At 38.1% G+C, this 21393-nt stretch overlaps 1 protein-coding gene and 1 long non-coding RNA gene across 2 annotated transcripts in view; both read left to right on the top strand.

Moving 5' to 3' along the window:
* Positions 1 to 21393, top strand: part of LOC125001222 (NACHT, LRR and PYD domains-containing protein 3-like) — a 174398-nt gene that overhangs the window by 79922 nt on the left and 73083 nt on the right. Inside the window, exons 3-5 of the mRNA XM_047577144.1 lie at positions 8541 to 8657; positions 8867 to 8995; positions 9870 to 9989. Of these exons, the coding sequence (XP_047433100.1) occupies positions 8541 to 8657; positions 8867 to 8995; positions 9870 to 9989 (366 nt within the window). The remainder of the gene's footprint in view (positions 1 to 8540; positions 8658 to 8866; positions 8996 to 9869; positions 9990 to 21393) is intronic.
* Positions 18803 to 21107, top strand: LOC125001038. The gene is made up of 3 exons (XR_007111436.1): positions 18803 to 18945; positions 19752 to 20326; positions 20916 to 21107. It is a non-coding gene; the product is annotated as an uncharacterized LOC125001038 (long non-coding RNA).

Below are 21393 nucleotides of genomic sequence, written 5' to 3'. Positions count from 1 at the left end.
CTACCTGGTAAGTGGAACTCATGTATGTTAGAATAATAGTCACCACTATTGGAACAGCAGCTGATTGGCTCATTGAATTCTACCTAAAACTAGTCACTGGTGGTTTGGTTGAAATCAAGGAGCTGCTGCTGCTGCTGCTCTGTGTGTGTGTTTGTGTAGATGAGAACTGGACCTGGCCAGCCTTGTGGAGTGAGAGTCAGGAGAGGGAATTTAAAAACAGGCCTCCTTGGTTAGAGCGGAGAAACGGAAAGTTAGGGAAACATTAGACGACATTTAAAGCTGCTAGAAACAGTTTAAATGTACAAAGTTAACGCTGTGTTCACATGTTAATGTAGTTCATTCAGAAAGTTGTTAATAAAAATGAAATGAATTCATTGTCGTCTTATTAATTAAGGCCCCATGTTCACCATTAAATGACTGATGTGTTGGATATAGTTGAGTTTTTTCCTCCTTTTGTCTAGTTTTCAGGCCTTTTCTTCTCCATGGCTGAAGATTGTAAACAGTTCATTAATAGTTGTGTCTCTGTTCAGCAGGTCTTAATGCTAATATAGATACAAAAAGGACAATAATGGATCATAATGTTCATTACTGATGTTGTTGTTTACCTCCAGGTTGTGTATCTGCACTGCAACAAAATCCACTGGCGTCCTCACAGAGGAAAGGGCGTCTACATCTGAGGAGTGGGTGTCCTTTAAAATCCAGTCCTCAGACACAACCACAAACAGCTCTAGGTCCTTTTTCTTTATTTCAAACTTATTTGTCTTGTCACTGTCTGTTCAGTGGTTAATTAAAGTCCAGCTGTTCATGTCTGTTATACATCTTGTGTTGCTTCCAGTACATTTACATTCAGATAATACATAACCAGTCTTTCATGACCTCAGTTATGTGTGGATCCAGACTTTATGCATTAATGAGCCTGGTGGTTCTTGTGTGGGGGCCGTTTTGGAGCAGCTGCTGCTCTGGGGAGGGGGGCTGCAGGACAGATGTTGCTCCAGGACGGGGGTGTACGAGGCTGGGAGGGGAACAATCAGAGTATACCCACTAGAATAAACTAGACTACACCACTGTTTAAGACCATCAGCAGAACTGCGACCAAACTATTCTAACAGTACCAACACATGAAGTCCAGTTCCTCTTGAATAATTCAGACACATTAAAAACAAAAACAAATATTCTGTGTAAAAGTTGCCAGCATCAACAATCCTTCCTTTTCTTTCTTGTTAATAATTATGGAAACAATGGAGCGATACAAGTAAAACTAATCTCTCTCTCTAATATACGGCTCTGCCCAAATACAGTATGTTTACGCCCCTTGTGGCCAGAAAGTATAACTACAGTGCAATTACTGTAAAGTTAGAAACATTTAATATAGTTTTCACTTCCGGTCAAAAATACATAACGAAGAAAACACAGTATGTATTATTTTATTATGTAGAAAATAATAAAATACATATGCTGCGAAATATAATATAAGTAATGTCATTTATCATGTATATTATATCAAACATAATTTTATTATATTAAAGCGGAGAAACGGTTAGCCGAGCTAGCAGTAGAGCTAACCAGCTTCCCCATTGGCGCTGCCAGTATTTTATTTATTTATTTTATTTAAAATAAGCTGCGAGTTCTTCAACACACATTTCAAAATAATTCTCTTTATTTTATTTCACTGATTGTTTTGGTCATGCATTGATGTCGATGGTAGCATATTAAAATTGCTGAACGGCAAAATATAACTTGCGAAAGTGCTACAGCTTTAGTTTGTTATCTAATAAAATGCTAAACTATGAGACGGATGCAATTCGTACTTCAAAAATGTGAAGCAGTGTTAATCCGATGGGTTATTTATGTGAAACAAAGTAGTTAAATAGAGCAGACACAGAATATCCGCTATAATTAGCACCAGCTAACCTAGCCTAGCCTGTGGTTCTCACTTCCTCTGATTATGTTCGTGTGGACTCACATACAGATACGAGTGTTGCTGCCCTCTAGTGGACAGAAACTGTAATTACATGTGTAGTACTTCCGGTTACAATTTCAAAAGTAAAAGTGACATAAACACCTCCTATGATCACAATTACCTCTTATAAATTGTTATTGTTATTATTTTTACATCACATTTAAATATTTAATATTATTTAATTTAACTTTTAAAATCGAAAAATATTCCATACATATACTTTATAATAAATAATATTTTAACTATGAACTGCAGTTAAATAAATTATTATTAAAATTATTTTTTATTATTATATTACTGTGCCATGAAATTGGTGTTCACTTGATGTACAGATATAACAGTTGTGTGTGTGTGTACTTTGTATCTTTTTGTGTGAGTTTATAAATGTGCATTTATTGCAGATTGTGTTTATTGGACACTGTGCACAAAATGCTTTGAGTGTCCTGATTGTAGGGGTTGAGAGCGTTAAAATAATTAAATTAAAATCGAAACAAATGTATATGACAAAATGTACAAATGTATGAAATTATATTTTACCTTTTTTATTTTTGAAAAACAAGAATACACTTATATCTCATGTTTGGACTCAGTGTATTGTTAAAGAAGTCATATCTATAATTCTGATTGGCCTAATTTTTTAACATGTATATTTTGAATTACCTTTTTTTTTTTGTCCCTGGAGATAATTTCAGATGAAAAGGCTGAATAATATTAAATTGAGAAGGATAAATAAATAAAATTGTATATGATAATTGTGGTTGATTGATGAGGTTGTTTGTTCACTGCCCTCCGGTGGCCACAGTTTGTAACTACACCTACGTCTCTGAAGTCGTTACACCCGAAGTATTGGGGTCAATAACTGTATAGAAATGAAAAGAATATTTAAAAAATTATACCAAAACATTATAGGATCAGACCTAATCTCTAATTAATTATTCGTTACAGATCTAGTTAGATATAGTCCACGAAAAAACAAATCTATAACCAGTTAATGTCCAAACACAGAGCCGTATGTTAAAGTCAGGCCCTCTTGTGGCCGTAAAGTGTAACTACAGCCAAGCTAGTAGTAGAGCTAACCATCGTCCCCATTGATACTGGCGGTGTTTTCTTTAAAACAAGGGGCCAGTTTTCAACACACAGATCAAAAAAATTAACGCACATCATCAAATATCTCTTTTATTTAATTGATTATTTTAGTCGTGCATTACTGTCGATATCGTGTAGCTTGATGGTAGCGGAATAAATTTACCAATCGGGAACATGTAACTAGCACAAATGCTACAGTTTCAGTTTACTGTACGAATTAGCATAAAATAAATAAATGCGAAACAATGAGAGGAATGCGATTCGCATTTGAAAGTTGTGGAGCAGCGTCAATCCGACGGGTCATTTATGCGAAATGAAGTAGTTAAATAGAAGAGACACAGAAAATCCGCTGTAATTAGCACCAGCTAACCTAGCCTAGCATGTGGCTCTCACTCTATCATGTCTATGAACTCACATACAGACAACGAGTGTTGCTGCCCTCTAGTGGACAGAAACTGTCATTACACGTGAAGCGTTAAGTTAATTAAAATTACATACGGATAGTACTTCCGGTTACAATTCAAAAGTAAAAGGCGAAACAACTGTGTGCTGTAGTGAATGAAAATAAAGTACCCCTTATAAGTGAAACTCTTGCAAGAAGGACTATTATTATTTTTCATATTACATTTAAATATAAATGCTTTTAAAATATAAAAATATTCAATGCATATTTGTACTTGAAAATAAATAATATATATTTTTATATACGTTTTTTTTTTTTTTTTTTTATCATAATTTTATTTATATTTTTTTTATTTATCATTAAGACAGATATTCTGGTAAATAACAGATTGCATTTTAAGAAGTTATGAGTCAGAGTTCTGTGGAATTATCCGGAAGAAAGATTAGTTGTAAATAAAGTGTTATAAAATGTCTGTGATTTGTAGACCAATAAAAGCTGTTATTCTGGTAAAAGCTAATATTTTGTACAAATAATGTGATTTGCATTTTCTATATTATTTTCTTTATTGAAACTGTAAGGTGATTTGTTGTCCTGTGTGTCCATGAACTTCAAGAGTTTTCAGGAAAATGTACTAAAGATAGCAAAGGTACAAATGTGATAATAGTTTATTTTAATTTGACTGATGCTGCTTTTAATCATAGGCCATAACCACAGATTCATTTATTGTGGATTTATCTGTCAGTTATTTATTCTTTGAGTATTTGAATAATAAGTACTATGTCATTATTACACCACATTGTTTTTATGATCATCAAATAATTCACTGAGCTGGATACATGTTTTTTTATGAAGAATCATATTCTTAAAGTGACCAACAATTCCAGATGTGAGAATAATATAGTTCATTCAAAATATAAAATCTTTCATATTTCCTTTGGTACAAACACCAATAAAAATGTGGAAACAAACAATTGTTGTTTTGGCCTTTTGTTCACCCTGAAGCCATGCTTCGGTTGATATATGCACATTTGTAAATAGTTCCTGTCCTGTAATTAAAGATCACCTTGCATTGCCTAGTCTTTTATGTTCTGTCCCCAAACCCCTCGACCGGGGCGCAACAATTTACTTCAGTAAAAGCACCAGACTGTAGTAAAATCCTCCAGTCCTGCACTGATGATCTGTGTTAACATGAAAATGTAGTTATAGTATCAAGAGTAAAAATATTCCCTGTGACATATTATTATAATTATCAGTATTGATGTTCTGTCCTGAACACACTGATGATGAAGATCCTGCACATGAAATAAATTAAAGAAATACTGACAGTGACAATAATTACATGAATCAAGAACAAACATGTCTGATAAATTGTTATCTTATTGTGAAAATCTACATCCCTCCTTCCTGTCCTGCCTCAATCACAGGTGAACTGACCCTTGATCCAGGAAGTAGCTGACTCACCTGTTCAGTGTTCAGGTTGGAGTGGAGTCTTCTTCATCTCTCTGGTTAAATAAACTGTAAGTTTGATTTGTTTAAAGCTTTAACTTTGTCTTCAGTAACTTTAATGTTTGTTTCTGCTCTGTAATGTTTGTAGAAGATGTTCACTTCTTATTTCATTATTAAGTTTGTATCACTCCGTTTGAAAATCAGTCTATATTATTATTAGATAAATGATTCACTGGAATCAAACAGTATGATGATCAGATTAAATTAAATTATTAAATCTTCATTAATCTGGATCCAGCCTCAGATTTAAGTCTAAAGTTATTTTCACTTTCACCACCGTTGTGTCACAGATCTTTTTCTCTGTGTAAACTCTGTCTGAAGGTCAAGACAGTAGTTTATAATGTTAAAGTCTTTAATATCAGTTTGGTTCCAGCAGAAATACTTACATACAGAAATAGTTCACGGTGACAGAGACTGAGCTGAAAATAGAAAGTATAGGAAGGAGGCGACTATAAATCCATCCGCCATTTTGTGTCTGTGTGTGAGTGCATTAATTCAGGTGAACGGACGTTACTCCGCTTCAGTTTAATCTAGTTTAGATGATTTATTCCTCATAATAACAACGTGTTTCTCCCGATAACATCTCTGAAAAACTTTCTTAATATTCACCAGAATATTATTTGACCTGATCTGAAGTATTTTCAAAATAAAACGTGACAGTAGGACAGAGACTGTGCTTCTTTATTCTGATCATAGGCTACTCCTCTCTCCTCCTCTCATCAGAGAAGCATTTTAACAGTTTAGTATTAAATTTATTCACATATGTTTGTCCCAACATCCCTAAAAATAAGAATGTGCTCTATGATAAGACGACTCAAAAACTCAGCACAATGGTAGAAAGTATGTGGTTAAACAGAGACTAAGGATGGACTAATGTTGTTGTCTCTTATTGCAGGGCTGCGTATGTTTATTGACCTTCATATCTTTAAGTTTGTTTTGTACTTGTTCCTAATTCATCTCCTCATTTGAATGCATTTTCTTTTTTAAAATTTAAAACCAAACAATAGTTTTGTGACTCAGTCGTTTGACATTAAAGAACCTCTAAAGCTCTGAGCCGAGAATCTCCCCTGGATGTGAACATCAGTTTTATTGGATGTGGAAAGATGTAGTTACTGACAGTGACCACTGGAGGCAGTTTTAATCATTTAAATACATTAATTGTCTGGATTCATTAAATTGACGCCTTGTAGTTCATCTTTTCTCCGTCACAGTTATTTGAGCAGTGATTGATGTTTTGAATTTATTTCTACAATATGACACAGAAAGATGTTTACACAGTATTTTAATATGACCGAAATATTCTATTAAATATTAAAATACGAAACAAAACATTACAGCAACAGAACAGAGGATGAACAGATGAACGTTTCAACATCTTACTGCTGCGTTCAGGTAAAATGGGACATTTAATCTTTCTGCTGCTGAATCCTTCAGATTGGACTGTTCCTAATAATCTGTCCTCCCAATAATAATGAGCATGAGGACAGTTTCTCCATTGGGACATTTGATGACTCACAAAGGAGGAAAAGAAGGGATTTGTTTTTCTATCACTGTAACTTCATGTCACATTGGTTTTCTTGCTGTTCACTGTTTCAGCACTAAATCCCATCAGTGACCTGTTTGATCTGGAGTCAGTCACTGAATATTTATTAGTCAAAAACACGTGATGTGACATCACAGTCAAAACCCTCGGCTCTTATTGGACTCGTTGGGAAGGCAGCAGTTGTGGTTTCTGTGGGTCTTTGCTGTGTCTGGAACGCCAGGTGGAGGAGATCACGGAGGATCGTGTTTGGGTTCGTCTTGGCTTCAGGTGGAGTTCGCTGTGGATCATAGAGCCACTAGAAGAGAGTAGACATGGCCGCACAGTTATTGTCTCTGATGTGTTAGTTTGTGTTTCATTTTCCGTGCTCACATCATTTTTCCTGTCGGTTGTCTGTTTGCTGTAGTCGGATAGTTGGACGCCTCTTCATGCAGGCGTCACATCTGAGTCAGTGTTGACAGTCCTTTGCCATATGGTCTTGTTTCAGGCAACAGTTTATCATCCTTGTCATATGCCCTTCTGTCCTCTAATGACTGGTTCATCAGATGTGGACACTTGTGGAGCTGATGTGGGTCATGGCAAAGCATGCATGAGGATGAAGGTTTGTTTTGATGGGTATTTGTTCGTCATTGTGTACATCTGTTTTTATAGACACCTCGTTTCTGTTGCTGTCCTTTAGATTCCTTTTGTCAGAGTTTGAGTCTTCTCCTTCCATCAAAGCTTTTTTCTCACCTGTTGCTTCCATCTTGTAGCTGCCCGGTCTTTTTGAGTGAGTCCCTCCCTGGGAGCGAGTTTGTTGATCTTTGTGGAGTGGAGTGACCTCGTGTGGCAGGGAGGGCAGGGAATAGAGGGGGAGAACAAAGGACAGAGAAGATGTGGAAGGATGGACAGAGGAAGAGAGGCATGTGGTGCTGGTAGGACCTGGTGGAGTCCAGGGGGGTTCTGTGTAGATCTCTGGGGAGATGGGAAAGTCCAGGAGGGTAAGGGTGTCCCAGTAGAGGAGCTAAGTCAACAAAAGGGCACATAGTAATAGAGTGAAAGAGCAGTCCAGCCCTTATTAGGCCGACCTCATCAATCCTTCTTGATGCGACCAGGTGACACCACACATGCATGTCTGGCCCTGCCTGACTCCAAGTCCTTTTTAACCTGCAGAAAGAAAACGAAGGAGGCAACTATAAATCTATCCACCATTTTGTGTCTGTGTGTGAGTGTATTAATCCAGGTGAATGGACGTTACTCCGCTTCAATGCCAAATATTGTTTTTAAAGCCGGTGTTCTGGCTCCATAGATTTCACAGACTGGTCAAAGGTCTTTATTTATTATGTTAAATCTCAGGTGAAGCTGGACTTGTTCCAGGAAGTAGCTCACCTGTGTCACAGTGGTTAGTGTCCAGTCTCAGTTTATGGTTCAGCTCTTTGGACTTAACTTCATCAACTTCTGTCATGTTACTGTTTGTTTCTGCTCTGTGGTGTTTACAGCAGATTTTATTCCATGACAAAGGTTGAATCACTCTAAAGTTTGAAGATTAATCTACGTTATTATTAGATGATTGTTTGACTGGAATCAAGCAACTTGATTTTTTTCTTTCTTTTCTTTACTGTTTACTGGGAAACCTTTAAATAAACAAACAAAAAAACAAAGATGAAGTTGTCCTGTTTGTGTTGCTGCTCTTCATTTCTACAGCTTCATGTCTCCATCTAGTGGACTGATAGTAGAACAACAGCTGACTGCAGCTTTTCCACCAACACAGAAAATAAGAACCAGTCACTGGAGGAGCAGCTGATGTTTTTACAGCAGAATTTATGTCAAGGATTTGATGTTCAGGTGAATGATTTGTGTTTCCTCTGCAGGTGAAGGTAGAAAGTGTGAGCTGATGTGAATCCAGCAGAATGGATCAGTGTGAGGACAGAGAGGAGGGAGTCCTCAGAGAGGAGGACAGTATCACTGAATATAAACAAAAACTAAGGTGAGTTGTTGGGATGACGTCAAAATTAGATCATTTAATCCTCAGAGCATTTATTGAACAATGGATCTAATTTAATCAGGTCCCATAAGAGAGCAGACTCTCTTGAACCTGGTCCCAGTTGTGTGTCCTTCAAGAGCGACAAATCAATGGGTCGCTTCATTACTTTTGAACAAAAGCAGCCTTCTGCTACAAACAGGTAACCATATTTAAATCCAATAATAAATATTAATTCACTGTGTTTTTAAACAGTTCTGTTAAATCTCTGTGCATGTTTAACCTTGAACTCCTGCAGCTTCTGCATTAATCAAATAGCATTCACTTCAACACTGTTCCTTTACAACTGATCTGTAAAAGTAACCAGGACGTTTATTCTGACATCAGAAAACTTTCTGTGTTGTGTTGAAGAACAAAGCAGCAGTTCAGACCAGAGACGCCTGAATCTGAACCTGGTCCCAGCTGTGTGTCCTTCAAGAGCGACGATTCGATGGGTCGAGACGTTGATTTTAAACAAGAACATCCTTCTGCTGTAAAGAGGTAAAATGTTAAAAAAGTAATTTTCATCTCTCTTTCTTTACATGTGTAGAACAATGATCTACTGGTATAAACCTTATAAGACGTACAAGGCAAACAGTGTTTTATTAACATATATACAAATAAGTGGGAAAATAGATCTGTGTGTATATATAGATATATGACACCATCTATCTGTACACAGGTTAATATATTGTAGTTGTAAACAGAAGTACATCAATTCAATAGTAGGCTACAGAATACTGTTGGAATAACTAAAACAAAAAAAAAAAAATCAAAAGACTTGAATCACGTTTGAATGATGGATGTTGATTTTATTTATTGTCGATGTCTCCTGAATCCATTCAATCCGCAGCTTTTGCAGTTGTAGTTTTGGTAAGTTTGGTAAGTTTATTAGGACATCTCATTTATCCATGAAGTAATTTATCCAATAAATGTTTCCAGATTTAAATTATACTATAGCACACTTCCAGTAGGATGGAAATTTACATGCACTCAGCTTTAAAAAAACTACAGAACATTATGTCATAACGTTAGAAGCATCTTGACTAATTGGCATCATTTGGGTGATTGGAGGTGCACATGTGTAAATAAATAAAAGAATCCTCCTGTGACTCCACGTGGCATCCACAGAATCATTTTCTGGAAGCAAACAAACAACGGATGACTCTTGTGTAAAACAAGTATTTAGATAATTATTGAGAAAATTATTGCTCACATAATCAATCAAAGAGAGTCTGAGAATGTTTCTGTTTCAGTTCAAAACCACTGACAATGGCCTGGGCATCACTCATTGTGGACTGATGAATAAAACATTTGTCAGTGTTTTATGATATTTTAAATATATTGTCAAGGACATGTGTCATGTGTTTGTCAGGAGGAAGCTGGAAAATCAAACTCCACCTGAACCCAAAGCCAGCAGGGCGTCTAAGAAGAGAGGATGGACTGAGAAGGAAGATAAGATATCAAGGAAAAGGAGTCACTCTGTGGATCGGATGTAAGGATTTAAAACTGATACTAAAATAAAATACTAAAATAGTAAAATAAAATAGTTCCTTATTATATATATACACACACACACAGTGGGTAAAATAAGTATTGAACGCATCACAATTCTTCATAGTAAACATATTTCTAAAGGTGCTATTGACAACTTAATTTCTGAACGTACTTGTTTCTTTCTATGTATGGATTAGATTACTTGGGTTGTTACCAACATTTGAAAATTTCATGTCAATAGCACCTTTAGAAATATATTTCTAAAAACTGAAAAAATGTGATGTGTTCAATACTTATTTTACTGAAGATGTTTGCTGAGCACTAAATATTTTCAAGAACACTCTGATGCAAACAGTCAGTCAAACACATTCCTGCTGTGAGCTGCAGAGTACAACCAGTCTAACTTAACCAGACACTGAGGTGCCTCCTCCAGGTCACTTCAGCACAGAGGGAAATCTGAATGAATGTGCTTGGGAATGCTGCAGGCTGTACTGTTGATTCTCAGCGGGATCGTCAGGACTAGGAAATATTTACCACGACAGGAAGCCACATGATTCACTGTTCACTTTAAATATGGCTTCATGGGCCTTTACCAATCTGAACAGACACAATTAAAGCTGATTATCCATGATTCATTCACAGAGTGAAGCAGCAGAGTTTAAATGTTCTCAGTGATCAGTCTGTTCCTCAGCATCAAACACAGCAGGACTCCATATTTAAGGTCTGTACATGGACAACAACTACTTTCCATCATCTCCATGCTGCTCTTTGTAGACCAGTGGACTGTCAGTCTGTCCAACATGGATCTGATGTTTGTCTCCATGATTTCAGTCTGGTTGTCATTCAGATAGTTTTCTGTTCCAGCTGCTGGAGGACAACATTGTCACTTTTGTGAAGAAGGAGCTGAAGAAGATTCAGAGGGATCTGAGTCCAGATTACCCAGAATGCTCAGAGAGTCAGAGGGAGGATGAGGAGGTGTTAGAGGGTGAGGATGAAGAGCAGAGGAGGAGCAGCAGAGACGCATTTGTGAAGATCACACTGAACTTCCTGAGGAGAATGAAGCAGGAGGAGCTGGTTGATCGTCTGCAGAGTAAGTAAGAGGATTTCTATGAACATTGAACCTGATGAATGAATTAAACATTTACTAATGTCTCAAGAGATGGAACAAGATACAATATATTCACTCATTCTTTCAGGAAATGTTGGAAATCTATTTACTGATCTTATTTGTTGTTTGTTCATTCAGAACATTTTGCTCCAGTTTGTCAACGTGAACTTAAATCTAGTCTGAAGGAGAAGTTCCAGTGTGTGTTTGAGGGGATTGCTAAAGCAGGAAACTCAACTCTTCTGAATGAGATCTACACAGAGCTCTACATCACAGAGGGAGAGACTGCAGAGGTCAATGATGAACATGAGGTCAGACAGATTGAAGCAGCATTCAGGAAACTACACAGACCAGAAACAACCATCAGACCAGGAGACATCTTTAAAGCCTCACCTGGAAGACAGAAACCAATCAGAAGGTGATGACAAAGGGAGTGGCTGGCATTGGGAAAACAGTCTTAACACAGAAGTTCACTCTGGACTGGGCTGAAGACAAAGCCAACCAGGACATCCACTTCACATTTCCATTGACTTTCAGAGAGCTGAATGTGTTGAAAGAGAGAAAGTTCAGCTTGGTGGAACTTGTTCATTTCTTCTTCACTGAAATCAAAGAAGCAGGAATCTGCAGCTTTGAAGAGTTTCAGGTTGTGTTTATCTTTGACGGTCTGGATGAGTGTCGACTTCCTCTGGACTTCCACAACAATAAGATCCTGACTGATGTTTCAGAGTCCACCTCAGTGGATGTGCTGCTGACAAACCTCATCAGGGGGAAACTGCTTCCCTCTGCTCACCTCTGGATAACCACACGACCTGGTGCAGCCAATCAGATCCCTCCTGAGTGTGTTGACATGGTGACAGAGGTCAGAGGGTTCACTGACCCCCAGAAGGAGGAGTACTTCAGGAAGAGATTCAGAGATGAGGAGCAGGCCAGCAGCATCATCTCCCACATCAAGACATCACGAAGCCTCCACATCATGTGTCACATCCAGTCTTCTGCTGGGTCCTCTGCTACAGTTCTGGAGGATGTGTTGAAAACCAGAGAGAGAGGAGAGCTGCCAAGACCCTGACTGAGATGTACATCCACTTCCTGGTGGTTCAGACCAAAATGAAGAAGGTCAAGTATGATGGAGGATCTGAGACAGATCCACACTGGAGTCCAGAGACCAGGATGATGATTGAGTCTCTGGAAAGCTGGCTTTTGATCAGCTGCTGAAAGGAAACCTGATCTTCTATGAATCAGATCTGACAGAGTGTGGCATCGATATCAGAGCAGCCTCAGTGTACTCAGGAGTGTTGACACAGATCTTTAAAGAGGAGAGAGGACTGTACCAGGACAAGGTGTTCTGCTTCGTCCATCTGAGTGTTCAGGAGTTTCTGGCTGCAGTCTACATGATCCACTCTTACACCAACAAGAAGACAGAGGTGCTGGAGGACTTCCTGGGACAAAACTACAATGACTCAACTCTGGATGTCTTCCTGAACAGAGTCATGGAGAAATCCCTGGAGAGTAAAAATGGTCACCTGAACCTGATGGTTCGCTTCCTTCATGGCGTCTGTCTGCAGTCCAACCACAGACTGTTAAGAGGTCTGCTGGGTCAGACAGAGATCAGTCCAGAAATCATCCAGAGAGCCATCAACAACCTGAAGGAGATGAACATGTCCAACATTTCTCCTGATAGAAACATCAACATCTTCCACTGTCTGATGGAGATGAACCACCTCTCAGTTCATCAGGAGATCCAAGAGTTCCTGAAGTCAGAGAACAGATCAGAGAAGAAACTCTCTGAGATCCACTGCTCAGCTCTGGCCTACATGCTGCAGATGTCAGAGGAGGTTCTGGATGAGTTGGACCTGAACAAGTTCAACACATCATGGGAGGGACGACAGAGACTGATTCCAGCTGTGAGGAACTGCAGAAAGGCTCAGTGAGTCCAGATGTGATTAACATTATAAATCAGTTTAGATTAGTTTAGTTCTTTAAATTTTCACTCTGTAAAATTTTCACCCTATTGAACTTATTTATTGCAAACATTACATGACAGTTGTATTTTGACAGGTTTATTTCTAATAATTCTTATTTTTGACATTTTTTCTTTTGTTTATCTTCCTTTATTTATTTTTTACACTATATTAGAAATGTCTGTTCAATAACATATGTAATTATACATTAATTTCCTGTTTTTAATCTGTTCTAAATGTATCTTAAAGGGGTGTTTTCCACATTTTTTAAAATTTTAATCATGATGACTTTGTGGAGACAGACATTAGATCAGATCACACTGACAGACTGTGTAGAAGAAGCCTAAATGTAACTCCATTTATCTCCATTCATTTAAAGATTAAAACAAAGCAAAGTTTAAAAGTCTGTAGGTTTAAGAGAAACTGATGAGAATTATTGTGTCATGTCAGATAAGAAGCTGAATCACTGATGTGAAAAACAAAATGTCAAACAGGATGAGTCCAACTGTTTATTATCAAATGCATGAAGTAAATGATTAAGTGTCTTCATTCATATTAACATGTTTTATATTTATGTGTCATGACAGATTTTCTAACTGTGAACTCTCAAAGACACAATGTGAGGTTGTGGCCTCAGCTCTGAAGTCCAACCCCTCCCATCTGACAGAGTTGGACATGAGTGACAACTACAACCTGAAGGATTCAGGAGTGAATCAGCTGTGTGATGGACTGAAGAGTCCAAACTGTAGACTGGAGACTCTGAGGTCAGTTCACTGAATGTTTTTATCACATTAAACAGTTCTCTTGTCAGGATTGACAGATAGAAAATGGACCAGGAACAGTTGGTTTAAATGAAGGAGCATCGTGTTGTTAATATCAGCAGGTGTCTCCTCAGTCATCAGTGGTCGGTCTGATCTCAAATCAAGGCCAGTCTAGTGTTCACATGTACATTTAAAGAGCTATTGGAGTCAGGAATCATTCTTTCTGTTCATACTGTCTGTGGAGAAACTCATCAAGTCATTTCTTCCAGTGTAGTTGTGTTAGGAAGAGACCACTTCACAGTCAGTGTGGACAGAAGGAATTCTAAGAACTCTGTAATGTTCATCTGACATGTGACTGTTGTTTGAAGACAGACTTGAAAATATGAACTTGTCCTTTAACATTTTAATGACACCAACCTACTGAGATACCAAATACATAAAGAAGAAGAAGGTCATGGAACCAATGAACTAATGAACAGTTTGTTTTCAACATGTGTGATTTGATATTGATCCTGTAATGAGAGACTTGACTGAGGTCAGCAGCATGTTATTGATGTGTGTTGACATGAATAGTTGTCTGAATGTTGTGTTGATGTTTGGATGATGTGTGTAGAAGGCTGACATGATGATGATCCACAATAACACAAGGACAAAGTCACTCTACTCATTTTAGAAAACAGCTCATTGATTAGGACGTAGTAATGTTGATCTGAACATGAACCTGAACACATCTGATTGATTATCAATGATTTTATTAACATCTTTTATTCTGTATTCAGATTGAGTTCCTGCACTTTGACAAAGATCAGCTGTGATTATCTGATCTCAGCTCTGAAGTCCAACCCCTCCCATCTGAAACATCTGGACCTGAGTTACAACTTTGTGGAGGATTCAGATGTGAAGCAGCTTCTTGATCTTGTGAAGAGTCCAGACTGTAGACTGGAGACTCTGAGGTCAGTTCACTGGATGTCTGTTACTATTGTGGATCTGATTTGTTTAATTACAAACTGAACTTAATTTATGTTCATATAGAACTTAAAGTCTTAGTTTTCAGTTCTAGCTTCATTTCCTTTCAGTTTTCACTTTTCTTTTCCTAAATTTAGTCTGAAATCTCAAAGACGTGTTTTTTTGCAAGAAAAATGTGTAGGTAAAAAAAGTAAGAATAAAAAAATCTGTTTGTTGTTAGAAATAATGTTTGTAATTGATAAACAGTCAGAACTACATCCAGACAACACACAAACACACACATCCAGATCCATGCAGCATGTTCTTGATGTGTGTTGACATGAATAGTTGTCTGAATGTTAACATAAATAAATCAATAAATACCTGCCATAAATAATGAATTCAATAAATAAATACCTAAATATATGTCATAAATACTATTTATTTCTTGGTGCACAACAAAGTGTTATTGAGATGAGGGGGGCTGTCCACACATGAGTGCACGGATAGACTGCACATGCCTTTTCACAGCAGCCAGGTAGCTTGATTTGAAATAGCGCAGCAACGGCAGGCTGGAGCCGAGGCACTTAGCTGATGTGGCAGAAAGTAACAGTGTCAGTCAGGACTATTTCCCTTTTGCAGTGGACCCTGTCTGATAACTTGTTGCATTTAGCATGGTACACCAGCTCAAGCGTCCACCCTCAGATATTTGGAGGAAGTGCTACATTGCTTGACCGTGTCTGTCTGCCACACGGCTCCACCTCACCTGTTTAAAAGGAATTAATGTGACCAGAACTCACAGGATTCTCAAACTATTTTCCTGCTCTTATCTTTGCTGGAAACGTCAGATATGTGACATACAGGATGATTAGTGACGTTGACAACTAGTACTTTCATACTTTGCATGCATACAGTAGAATTAACAGTAATGGAGTATTTGGAGTCCGTGTCCAGGTACATGATGTTTGTAGTGTATCACATCTTCTCACGCATAAAAGAAACAGTACTATTCAGTTCTTTTTTTTCAGTGTGGACAGCCCCCCTCATCTGAAGAAAATGTTGTGGTGCATGTGAAGTGGTGCATCAATAAATAAATAAATGGATAAATACATAAATAAATTGCATTCAGGTCATTTATTTAGGTATTTAAATATTTATATTTAGATATTTATTTATTGAATTATTTACTTTTTATCGTGTCAGAATTGGTCCTGATCCACAATAACACAAGGACAAAGTCACTCTACTCATTTTAGAGAACAGCTCATTGATTAGGACGTAGTAATGTTGATCTAAACATTAAAACCTGAACACATCTGATTGATTATCAATGATTTTATTAACATCTTTTATTCTTTATTCAGATTGATTGGCTGCAGTTTGTCGGAGATCAGCTGTGATTCTCTGGTCTCAGCTCTGAAGTCCAACCCCTCCCATCTGAAACATCTGGACCTGAGTAACAACTTCAACCTGCAGGATCCAGGAGTGAAACATCTGTGTGGTTTTCTGGAGAGTCCAGACTGTAGACTGGAGACTCTGAGGTCAGTTCACTGGAGGTACTTAATGTAGACTTAATTTATGTTCATATAGAATTCAAAGCCTTAGTTTACGGTTTCAGCTTTACTTTATATTTTCTCCTTTCTTTTTCTAAATTTAGTCTGAAAGACTTTGTGTGTTTTGCAGAAAGTGTGGAAAACGTCTGTTTGTGGTTTAAGTAAATGAATGTTTGTAATTGATGTTAAACAGTCACATCTGTATCCTGAAAAAAACCCCAAACACACACATCCAGATCCATGCACCATGTTATTGATGTGTGTTGACATGAATAGTTGTCTGAATGTTGTGTTGATGTTTGGATGATGTGTGTAGAAGGCTGACATGATGATGATCCACAATAACACAAGGACAAAGTCACTCTACTCATTTTAGAGAACAGCTCATTGATTAGGACGTCGTAATGTTGATCTGAACATTAAAACCTGAACACATGTCATTGATTATCAGTGATTTTATTAACATCTTTTATTCTTTATTCAGATTAAGTTTCTGCAGGTTGTCAAAGATCAGCTGTGATTATCTGGTCTCAGCTCTGAAGTCCAACCCCTCCCATCTGAAACATCTGGACCTGAGTGAAAACAACCTGCAGGATTCAGATGTGAAGCAACTTCTTGATCTTGTGGAGAGTCCAGACTGTAGACTGGAGACTCTGAGGTGAGTGGAGGGTTGGAGTCAGTTCATTCTTCTTTCAGTAGTTTTGTACTAGACACAGAATCTAAAGTGTTTCCTGGAAACCTGCTACTGTTTTCTTCAGAGATGCTGTCAGAGGAGAATGGAGACAGACTAGACAGAAAGACAGAGACAACAGTCAGACAATCAGATCATCCTGAAGCTTGTTGTGTTGATGTTTTCAGGAAATAAATGTGGATTCCAGCTGACAGCCTTACTAGATGAATAGAGACAGTGGTCCTCATTCATCAGATCTGATCTCAGACTCTTTGTTCTCTCACCTCAAAACTAAACAACTGATCAGTTTCATCTTTGTCACAGCTCTGAGATCAGTCTGACTGAAGCCTGTAAATCACAGAACCATCATTACATTTAGTAACCATGTGGTCTTTCTACAGAGCAGAACCTCTGCTGAGGTCCAGTCATCACATCTGTATCTCTGTCATTAGTTTCATCAGATATCTTCAATGTTTCTTAGTCAGCTGATGCTTCAGAAACACATGAGATGTTCATCAACACACTCAGACTCTTTATTGAAATGGAACAGCTGGAAATCCATCACTACAGTGTTTGTGCAGTAATGAAGCGTTGATGACTCTCAGCAGTTTATTTCCTCTGTGGACTTGAGAGAAATGTGCAGAGGAAACAGACTTGATGCTAAAAGTCTGTGCAGGTCTGTGAGCTTCCAGCTCCAACACGTTAACATGAAGCTGAAAGGAAGCTGGCTGAGCTCCACAGCTGCTCTGAACAGGACTGAAGTCCCTGCTGCTCTTTATACTGGATGTGCTGCATCACTGACTGACACCTGATGAAAAGAGTCTCTGGAAACACTAAATCATCTCCTCTCTTTCTTTCTTCTTCTCTCTGTAGGTGGGAGAAAAGGTAAACAGGACGGTATGTGAGCTGAGAGAGGATGAGCTGAGTCCTGATGATCCAGAGGTTAAATCAGCAGCAGCTTGTGTGTAGAAAGACTCTGACTGGACCATGTTACTGGGAGGTGGAGTCAAGAGGAGAGCTTCATCCACATGTTTCTCATTTAACATCATCAACAGAGCTGCAATCAATCTATTCTAACAGAACCGACAAATAAAGTCCAGTTCCTCTTGAATTTTCACCTCTCGATGGAGCCAAATCTCCACTAATGACCTTCATGGAGTCAGGGCTGAATATATATTATCATTATTGTTATTAAATAACAGGATACGTGTATTTTAACATTTAGCATTTAGCAGCTAAAACAGTACTTCTACATATTAAGTTTTTTTTCTTTGTGTATTTCTTTTACTTTGTGTCAGGAAACATTGAAAATACCACATAAAATATAAAGTAAAAGTGGGAACATTCTAATATTCAAGAGTAATTATAGATGTCAGAGTACAGGAAGTCTGCCATTTTTCTGAGAAATGTTTTTTGCAATTTGTATGTTTTCAATAAAATAAAACATAAAAATTGTACAGAGTACAGTGATGTTGTGGATGCACAATTTTATTTCATGACATCTTTTAATTGTAAATATAAAAGCAGCCATATGCTATAAAATGAGTAATGCTGATGCTGTGTTGGTTGAAGTAAATGATGGGAAATTTGACAAATTGTGAGTGTATTAGTAAAACGTTGAAATACTTTAGTAGAAAAATAACTTGAATAAATGTATTAATTAAATGAGGTTGATACATTTTTGTGTTCATTTACATGTTTGTTAGAAATAGAGGATTTACTGTGTTTTTTAGTGATTTAGAGGTAAATAAAATAAGAAAACAGTACGTATGTACGTGTGTCACAGACTTACGTAATGACGCACTCTACGCGTTACGCAGGGGGCGTGGCCAGCGGCTGTTGTTACTGCGGCTTCATCCAAAGAGAAAAGAGACACTGAGCGAAACAGGGCGACACTCTCCTCACAATAGTTGTGTTTTTGGTCAGTAAGCGGATATTTTGTGACAGCACGCAGCCGAGCCGGTGAGTTTTGGTTTATTAATTCAAAGTAGCTCAAAGTGAGAGGACACATGTTCGCGGCTCCTTTGAGAAACACTGCTGCTGCTATTACGCAACTTAATCAGGAACATTTTCTGCAAACATTTATTGCTGTGTCACGTTTTTCTGCGTCCTTGCTTTATACTCTGTCAATAATATCCGGTTCCACACTCATCCTGGTCCGTTCACAGTGTCATTTCTAAGAGCGTGTAGTTATATGTGGATATATTTACACATATTTCTATATATTTCTCATCCAACTTAAACTTTTACTTTAAAAGTGGTTGTTTTTGTGATTAAAGTGATTAAGTTAAAGCAAATGGAGTAGTTTGAATGGACACAGCATCTTAAATGGAAAGATTTGTTAGTTTACTGCTTTATTTAGCTGTAACTTTAATAACCTGAATGTTCAGCTTCAGAAAGAAATCAATCATTTCCATTGGTTGCAGCTGTGAGGTGTTGGGTCTACAGGTTGAGCATCAGTTTAAATGAGGTGAATATAAGGACTGTTCTTATTCATCAATTAGTTTCTCTTTAAAATGAGCAGAAACTGGAGAAAAACTACTTTTCTTAAGGCAACATGTCCAGATCACTTCTTTTGTTCCACCAACAATTTCAAACTGGAGGAAATTCAGTTCATGGGAAAGAAAAGTAGCAGATATTCACATTTTAAACGTTGGGACTGTTGATTCAGGCCTTGATTGGTTGTTAATCTCCTTCAGCTGAATACGTTTAGAGTGAGAGATGAAGCACTAAATCATCTCCTCTGTTCTTTCTTCTTCTCTCTCCAGATGTTGGCCATTGTTCTAAACAGGACGGTATGTGAGCTGAGAGAGGATGAGCTGAGTCCTGATGATCCAGAGGTTGAATCAGCAGCAGCTTGTGTGTAGAGAGACTCTGACTGGACCATGTTATGGGAGGTGGAGTCAAGAGGAGAGCTTCATCCACATGTTTCTCCATGTCAGACCAGTGGTGTAGTCTATGTGATACGCAGGTATACGCCGTATATCCACTAGAAAAGCTCCTGAATTGTCGTCTAACGGCTGAAAAACACACAACGATGCGTATCAGCCTGGTTTAGTGACATAACTTCACTTTCCCGTTCATAAATGGACCTTCTCTGTGTTACCAAGCGTTCACTTTTGGACCATGGGGGCTTCCGTCAAGCGTGACGTGGACCCGACGTTAACTACTAAGGAAGCAGTGAAGTTGTGCGGCGGCAACGAGTCGACAACTTGAACTGGTCCAACGCTCGTCAGTGGAGAAGGAATGTGGAGAAAAAACAATGAGAAGAAAGAAAAGGAAGCCCAGTAACACTATTTGAGATGGTAGGGAAGGAGAGCTGATGACGCTGTCGTCCTACCTGGTAAGTGGAACTCATGTATGTTAGAATAATAGTCACCACTATTGGAACAGCAGGTGATTGGCTCATTGAATTCTACCTAAAACTAGTCACTGGTGGTTTGGTTGAAATCAAGGAGCTGCTGCTGCTGCTGCTCTGTGTGTGTGTTTGTGTAGATGAGAACTGGACCTGGCCAGCCTTGTGGAGTGAGAGTCAGGAGAGGGAATTTAAAAACAGGCCTCCTCGGTTAGAGCGGAGAAACGGAAAGTTAGGGAAACATAAGACGACATTTAAAGCTTCTAGAAACAGTTTAAATGTACAAAGTTAACGCTGTGTTCAAATGTTAATGTAGTTCATTCAGAAAGTTGTTAATAAAAATGAAATGAATTCATTGTCGTCTTATTAATTAAGGCCCCATGTTCACCATTAAATGACTGATGTGTTGGATATAGTTGAGTTTTTCCTCCTTTTGTCTAGTTTTCAGGCCTTTTCTTCTCAGTGGCTGAAGATTGTAAACAGTTCATTAATAGTTGTCTCTTAATGCTAATTATAGATACAAAAAGGACAATAATGGATCATAATGTTCATTACTGATGTTGTTGTTTACCTCCAGGTTGTGTATCTGCACTGCAACAAAATCCACAGAGGAAAGGGCGTCTACATCTGAGGAGTGGGTGTCCTTTAAAATCCAGTCCTCAGACACAAACCACAAACAGCTCTAGGTCCTTTTTCTTTATTTGAAACTTATTTGTCTCGTCACTGTCTGTTCAGTGGTTAATTAAAGTCCAGCTGTTCATGTCTGTTATACATCTTGTGTTGCTTCCAATACATTTACATTCAGATAAGACATAACCAGTCTTTCATGACCTCAGTTATGTGTGGATCCAGACTTTATGCATTAATGAGCCTGGTGGTTCTTGTGTGGGGCCATTTTGGAGCAGCTGCTGCTCTGGGAGGGGGGCTGCAGGACAGATGTTGCTCCAGGACGGGGGGTGTACGAGGCTGGGAGGGGAACAATCAGAGTATACCCACTAGAATAAACTAGACTACACCACTGTTTAAGACCATCAACAGAACTGCAACCCAAACTA

This window comes from Mugil cephalus, chromosome 23 (genome assembly GCF_022458985.1).
Source record: "Mugil cephalus isolate CIBA_MC_2020 chromosome 23, CIBA_Mcephalus_1.1, whole genome shotgun sequence".
Taxonomy (NCBI): Eukaryota; Metazoa; Chordata; class Actinopteri; order Mugiliformes; family Mugilidae; genus Mugil; species Mugil cephalus.
Note: the sequence above shows the minus strand (reverse complement) of the source record. Positions and strands in the feature narration are given on the sequence as shown.